Source organism: Solanum tuberosum, unplaced genomic scaffold, assembly GCF_000226075.1.
Source record: "Solanum tuberosum cultivar DM 1-3 516 R44 unplaced genomic scaffold, SolTub_3.0 scf00026, whole genome shotgun sequence".
Lineage (NCBI taxonomy): Eukaryota > Viridiplantae > Streptophyta > Magnoliopsida > Solanales > Solanaceae > Solanum > Solanum tuberosum.
Genome location: NW_006238952.1, coordinates 1,480,851 through 1,487,608, shown reverse-complemented (window position 1 = coordinate 1,487,608; position 6,758 = coordinate 1,480,851). Strand labels below are relative to the sequence as shown.

At 38.8% G+C, this 6,758-nt stretch overlaps 1 protein-coding gene across 3 annotated transcripts in view; it reads left to right on the top strand.

The window, feature by feature from the left end:
* The first annotated feature begins 278 nt into the window (after positions 1-278).
* LOC102592520 (uncharacterized) overlaps positions 279-6,758 on the top strand; it is an 8,791-nt gene continuing 2,311 nt past the window's right edge. Inside the window, exons 1-9 of one of the 3 annotated variants that reach the window (XM_006341453.2) lie at positions 279-852; positions 932-1,189; positions 2,087-2,329; positions 2,510-2,659; positions 2,745-4,150; positions 5,384-5,457; positions 5,586-5,667; positions 5,754-5,879; positions 5,993-6,099. In XM_006341453.2, the coding sequence (XP_006341515.1) occupies positions 412-852; positions 932-1,189; positions 2,087-2,329; positions 2,510-2,659; positions 2,745-4,150; positions 5,384-5,457; positions 5,586-5,667; positions 5,754-5,879; positions 5,993-6,099 (2,887 nt within the window). In that variant the 5' untranslated portion in view covers positions 279-411. Of the gene's footprint in view, positions 853-931; positions 1,190-2,086; positions 2,330-2,509; positions 2,660-2,744; positions 4,151-5,383; positions 5,458-5,582; positions 5,668-5,753; positions 5,880-5,992; positions 6,100-6,758 lie in introns of all 3 variants that reach the window. The other 2 variants (XM_006341452.2, XM_015306210.1) reach the window with 2 other exon arrangements.

Here is a 6,758-nt window from a genome sequence, read left to right as displayed (position 1 = left end):
TTATCACATCTCTCAGGTTGGAATTTTGAGTATTATATACGAAGAAAATCAAGTTCAGAGCATTACTACAAAAAAGTTATACAATGCTTAATTTAAATTTAATTGAGATTTTAATATACGCTTCGGACACAATCGAAAAACAAAATAAAAGAATGGACTTAGGGATATATCCGATAAACGCGTCGTGGTCCCACCCAGACACGCCACGTGTCTACCAGCAAATTGCTTGTCTAACCCCACCAAGTAACCGGTCTAAACCCAATCATTAACCCAAAACCGGATCCCTTTCGTCATTCTTTCTTAGAGACTTGAACAGCCATGGCCGTTTCTCTCCCTTCGATTCCACCAAAACCTCCGTTTCTCTCCCTAATTTGAAACGCTCTAATTAAAACCGGAACCCTAATTTCCACGATGGTGCTTGTTACCGGAGATAGATACTTAGATTCACTTGTGAAATTCGTGGAGAACAATGTAGAGTCATTGATCGAAGGGACCTTGGTGTTGAAATTGAATCCAATTGGGCTTCACTACGTGCACTCTAGGCTTGAATCCTTGTCGGAGCTTGAGAGTCTTATTTCAGGTGCACCTGTAGATTATTTGCGTGCTTATGTATCTGATTTGGGTGACCATCGTGCGCTTGAGCGGCTTCGACGGATTCTTCATCTCCTTGCGTCGCTCAAGGTGGTATCTGTGCTTCCTCCTCCTGGAAGGGATCCTACGCCGTTGTCGCTTTTGCCTTTTGGTAGACTCAAGGTTTTGGAGCTTAGAGGATGTGATCTGTCAACCTCCGCTGCTAGAGGACTTTTGGAATTAAGGCATACCTTGGAAAAGTTGATATGTCATAATTCTACAGTGAGTTTGTAGTTTGCATGTGAATTACAAGTGCTATTGCTTTTTGGCTCTTCGTTTATTCTGTGATTGATTGTTTCAGGATGCTCTTAAGCATGTATTTGCAAGTAGAATTGCTGATATAAGAAATTCTCCGCACTGGAATCGGTTATCGTTTATATCATGTGCCTGCAATGGCTTGGTTCTGATGGACGAGTCCTTGCAACTTCTTCCTGCTGTTGAGACTCTTGATTTGAGCAGAAACAAGTTTGCCAAGGTGGATAATCTGCGGAAGTGCACCAAATTGAAGCACCTGGATCTTGGGTTCAACCACCTGAGAAACATTGTTTCCTTTAGTGGGGTAAATATTTATTTACTGTCTCTTAAAAAGAACAATATTTGCTATGAGTACCAAAAGAACTTCATATCTTGTCGCTGATTACTATCATACAACTTCATAAGTTTGGGAATTGTGCTTGACCAAGCCACGAATCAAACAGAATCTCCGTAAAGCATATCAAGTGCTATGGTTCATACGATTGGCAGGTCAATAGATTCATAGCCTCTCAAGTCTCAAGCATATTCATGCGCAGACTGGTATTGAGGATCAGTACAAAAGATTTAAGAAATTTTGAGCAGTTATGAATACTGTGCCACTGTCAATTGTAAACGATTTAGTGAAATTGCTTTCTTGTCAAGTATCTGATTAGTAACTGGAAACTCGCTGCTCCTCCTTTATGGAGTGAAGAACAAGGAAAGGGGAAAATGCCTTAACTAAATCAGATCGTATCCAATTACTATTTACTTAAAAAACATTATATTGGTGATGTCAGGACAGCTTGCGCATACCTCAACTATTCCATTGGGTACATGCTATCTCACAACCAATACTATTTACTTAAGCATGTGATGAAACATGTAGTAAATCACTTGAGTGTAGTCTCAGAGATTTTCCTTCCAACTTGGTCTTATAACCATTTGCTAGGAAAGTAACCTATCAAAAAAATAAAAAAATTTGGAAGGTTGAATTCATACGAGCCAAAGGAATATACTCAATTATAAATTGCTGTCTTATGAAAAGCTCTCATGAAATAGAATTTATCCAGTGCTAGTTCTGCACTTCGGATAGATGTGCCATAATTTTAAATATTTAGTTGTTCCAGCACTTGTCTTTCTGTTGGGTGAAGTTGACTTGAGCATGAAGTACATGGGACAATGCTTATCAACATGTTGGTTTATGGAGGTTTTGTCACTGCAGGTCTCATGCCATATTGTTAAGCTTGTTCTGAGGAACAATGCTCTCACAACTTTGTGTGGAATTGAAAATTTGAAGTCACTTCAGGGACTTGATGTTTCGTACAATATAATCTCCAACCTCTTAGAGATGGAAATTCTTGTTGGTCTGTCATCTCTTCAAAGCTTGTGGCTTGAGGGGAATCCTCTATGCTACTCTCGTTGGTATAGAGCTCAAGTCTTCAGTTTCTTTCCTAGTCCAGAGAAGGTAAGTTATATCTTTGAAATCTTTTGGCTATTGGTATCACTTGTCTGTTTCTTTCTATTTAATTAGGTTTTCTTTTTGTCCATCCTCTGCTGCAGAGGTTGCCTGAGGAATGTACCTCTTCATCTAACCTTTTAATCTCTGGACTTTACCATTTTTCTCTTCCATGATTGCACACTCCAGATGGAGCTTGATGAAAAGAAAATCTGTAGAAGTGAGGCATGGCAGCGGCAGATTATCATTGCCAGTAGGCAAAAACGGCCTGCTAGCTTTGGATTCTATTCACCAGCAAGAGATGGGGCCAAACTAGAAGGAAGTATTTATACAAAAAGGGTCAGTAACTCCTTAGGTGCTCATTTTAATTTTCTCTTTTACAAGCGTCGACAGTTTTGTGCTCATCTTGATATGCCTATTGCAGAAGAGGCTCTCACGCGTGGTTAGTATTGAGACTGAAGAACAGAACACTTCCATTTGCTCCGATATAGAATCTGTGTCTGTTGATATCGACAATCAAAGCAAGGAGGAGAATGCCATTTCTGATGAGGAAGCTGAAATAGTTGAGTTGATGAACCGAATTGAAAATATGAAGAAGGAAAGATCTGATGAATGGCTGCAGGAGTTCAAAGATTGGATAAATGACTCTTCTGACAATTTTATTGGAGTTGCTAGAGGCAAAGAGACTATTTCCAGTAACCACAGAGATGATAAAGTTAAGAACCAGACTAGAAACAAACAGCTAGGTAGGACCTCAAAATATGTATCCGACTCAATGCTGGCTTCTGGAGATGACAGCAGCACAAATATACTAGAATCTGACAATTCATTTGCAGAGACGTCCACTAATATCAGTATGTTTCATTACCCTAACCAAATTGGTGAAGCAGCTTCCATATTTCCTTGCAAATGCACTGGAAACTCCATTCAGATTACTAGAAGCCGACGTCAGGATAATTTTAGCCCTCTAAATAATGAAGTGCTTCTACATCCAAATACGATGTTCCCTCAGTCTGAATCCTTCTCAACCCAAAGGGGTTTTAAAATGAGTGCTAAAATCAATATTCCACCCGCTACTGATGCTAGTAATATTTTGGATTCTCGATCATCCTTGGCTAGCACAGGATCACCTCCTCACTACAAGGAGGACATTCTGCACAGACGCCAAAATTTGGAAGAAGAACTCCTGCAGATGTCTGCTGACTCCTTCTCAGTTGCATCTTCTGATAGTGATACAAGCTGTAGTGACGATGACTGCCCTGATTTGACCTCAATGCATCTGGTTGATAAGTCTCTTATCGACAATGTCTCAGAAATGAGTGGGGAAAGCCGCTCACCAGTGCTTCTGTCCATGGATGTATGCCATGAATTGTATCCGATAAAAATAAATTGTAGATTCCCAGCACGTTTAGGCACTGAGGGAACCTCTGGTTGCATGGTGGTCAGAGAATCAGGCACTTCCTCCCAGCAAGGGCATTTTTCTACTGACAATATAAGTGTAGAAAGTGTACAAGTTGTGAAGCAGGACGCTGATTGGTTGGAAAAGAAAAAACGTCGTAGGAAACCTGCAAGGAGAATAATCTCATTGTGTGACGAACATAAAGAAGCAGAACCTAAAAAATCAAATGTGGATACAAATGGTTTTCAAGACAGAGGGGTTGGAACATTTAGCCAAAGTGAGATGAGAAAATCCCTTGATAGTTGTGGGGCTGAGGAGCTAATTAAGAATTACTTTAACAACAAAGCTGCTGATTCTGGAATTGATGAATCTTGTCAGAGATACATTTTATGCAACTGTTTGCTTGAAAAGGACTCTCAGTTCAGTGAAAGGTAGATGTACCATTCCCAAAATCTTTAATTAGATGGAATTTTTTTTTGTGCAGGGCGGACATTTTTATTTTCTACTATGTGCGCTTCTGATAAATGGTATGAGTTTGTCAGTTACATGTTGGCAATTCTGGGTGTCAATCATGAGATTTCATTATAGTCACCTTTCTTGTTTGCTCAAGGATATTTTAGTTTGCTCTCTGAATTCTTGTGTTCAAATAATCAGCCTGCATACTTACTTATCGTACTCCTTGAGATTGTATTGACATATTAACCCAAGTTTGAGCTCCTAGTAGCTGCTACTGCTCAAAAAACCTTTCTTTTCAGTTGTCACTCCCTCGCCGAAACATGCTGTGCTATCTCATTGCATTGGGAAGTGATATTTGTCTTGGAGAGGTGGGGTTCATGGCATCTTTAAAGGTCTGGAGGATATCTAGGTTTTTAGGACAAGTCAGGGGCTACAAAAACTGGTGAACTTCATATTGGTGTTCAAGTCTGTCGTGTTCGCTAGCAAAAGGGATAAATGAAATTCTTTGATTCATGTTTAAGGTCAAATATACTATTACTAATTTATGTCAAGGAGGGAAAAACGATAGGTTTATGATTGAGGACTAGTTTGATTAGTTCTTTTAATTGGTCCAAGTAAAAAGGAGATCAATGCTAAAAAAATTGCAACTTGCATTTATAAAAAAAATAAAAATTGCAGCCTTTTGGCACCATATTGATGCACATCTTAAGTGATATGATTCTTTGATTCATCAGCAAAAGAAATGGTTTACGTGGAAAGAGCTCTCTAATGTGTGTCCTGCATCGGAAAAAAAAACTAGATTGTGATGGATCTGTGGATATGGCATGAGGAAATTATATGTCTTTTGAACCATGCGAGACTATAATAGTATCTCAAGTATGAGTGTGTCTATACTAAATATTATGGCATGCCTCGATAGGATATTCAGATGTTTTCTGCCAAGTGTTACGAGTTTCCTAAGCATTGACTTGCCTTTTCTTTTCTGAGTCTTTCGATTGCCTGCTTTATTTTCCGTGCTATGTCCAAGAACATTAACTCTAGTTTTGCTAAAACATATCGTATGTCTGGATTATATCATCTAGGAATTGTTTCTACTTCTTATAGTTTATTTTTATGGGCACTAACGTGCTTTTACTTTTCTGAGCTGTAGTCATTTAAGTTACTGTTTTCTTCCACTATTACTTACTTTAATCCTATTTAATTTACAGCGAGGTAGCTGTAACCTTGAGCAGTGAGCATAAGTTACATGTGCTACTCATTGAAAACTCATGTGATGGGTCAGGTTAGCTTTACTGTGGTATGAACATTTTGCAAGATGTGAAGTTTTTTTTCTCTTTCGATTACTACTTTAGAGACAATGAAATGATGGTGCATGCTTACAAACACTATTTGTATGTTGGAATTTAGCAGGTTCAAGATTAAGATTGGTTGGCTGTCATGATACACAACAGATGAGAGAGATTTTTGTGGGTTTGGGACTTCAGATTGTAAGGTTTGTGGGTTCTGTGTCACTTCCATTGGTTTGCATTCCTTTTACTTTTCTGAAGATCTTATTCTCTTCCATCCTTTTTCAACTAGAGTGTGCTTTGAACGGGACACAACGTACCTCTTCGTGACCAGAAATATAGACGTATCCAGAGAACTATTATCGATATTAGGGTTTACTGATTCACATGTGATGGAAAATAACTGTTCTCTGCGAAGGTGATCTACCTTGGCTCTGCACGTCTAAATTGGTTTTGTGGGAAAACATTGAGTACTATGTTTCTACTTTGATTACCCTTTCCTTATGTGCTGGTTTTCCAAATTGATGACAGTTTGGAGAAGGTTCAGGCTGATCTGTTCGAAAGACATGTCTGCGGAGGTTTGAAGATGAGCATTCTTCAGTATTCAATGGTGATGTTCTGGTGCAACAACTCGAAAGGTATTTCTAGTTGTTCTTGCGGTCTTCTATATGATTCATCCTTATACTGATGTAGTTGAGCATGGACATAGAGGTGTCTTCATAGCTTCATTGCTGATGTCAAGAAAAATTGGATGGCTGTATTTGTCCTATGAGTATGTTACGAACTTGTATGTTGCCAGTTTCAAAAATAAAAGTCCTCATTGAGAAGTTGCTGCTTCTGTTAAGCAAAGCTAAATGTTTTTAGTTGGAGTAGAGCATTGTAGGTGTAAAGAAACGGTGGCATATTTGCGGCATTTCCTTTTTGCAATACTTTTTCCCTTTTCTCAATAAATTCAGCTGCTTCTATTTTATCCAAAGAAGTTACTAGTTTATTGACATAGCAAAGAGGATTGCAGCAAATGGCACCAGCATGAAACAAAAGGAGTGATGTCAGTGATATGACACATAGAACTTAGATAGCTAGACAGAAATAATCTGTTATTTAGCTTAACAGATTATCTAGGCTGACTCCTTGCCTAAAGAACAACAATGAAAAAGAGAAAAAAAACACTTTTTGCCCCAACATGGTGCATCTATTTTTGCCAGCATCATCATTGTCATTAGTCTCTCCTTCTGCTGCTTTTTTGGTTTCTTGTTTTCCTTTTTTTTTTTTTGTGGGGGGGGGGGGGGGGGGGGGG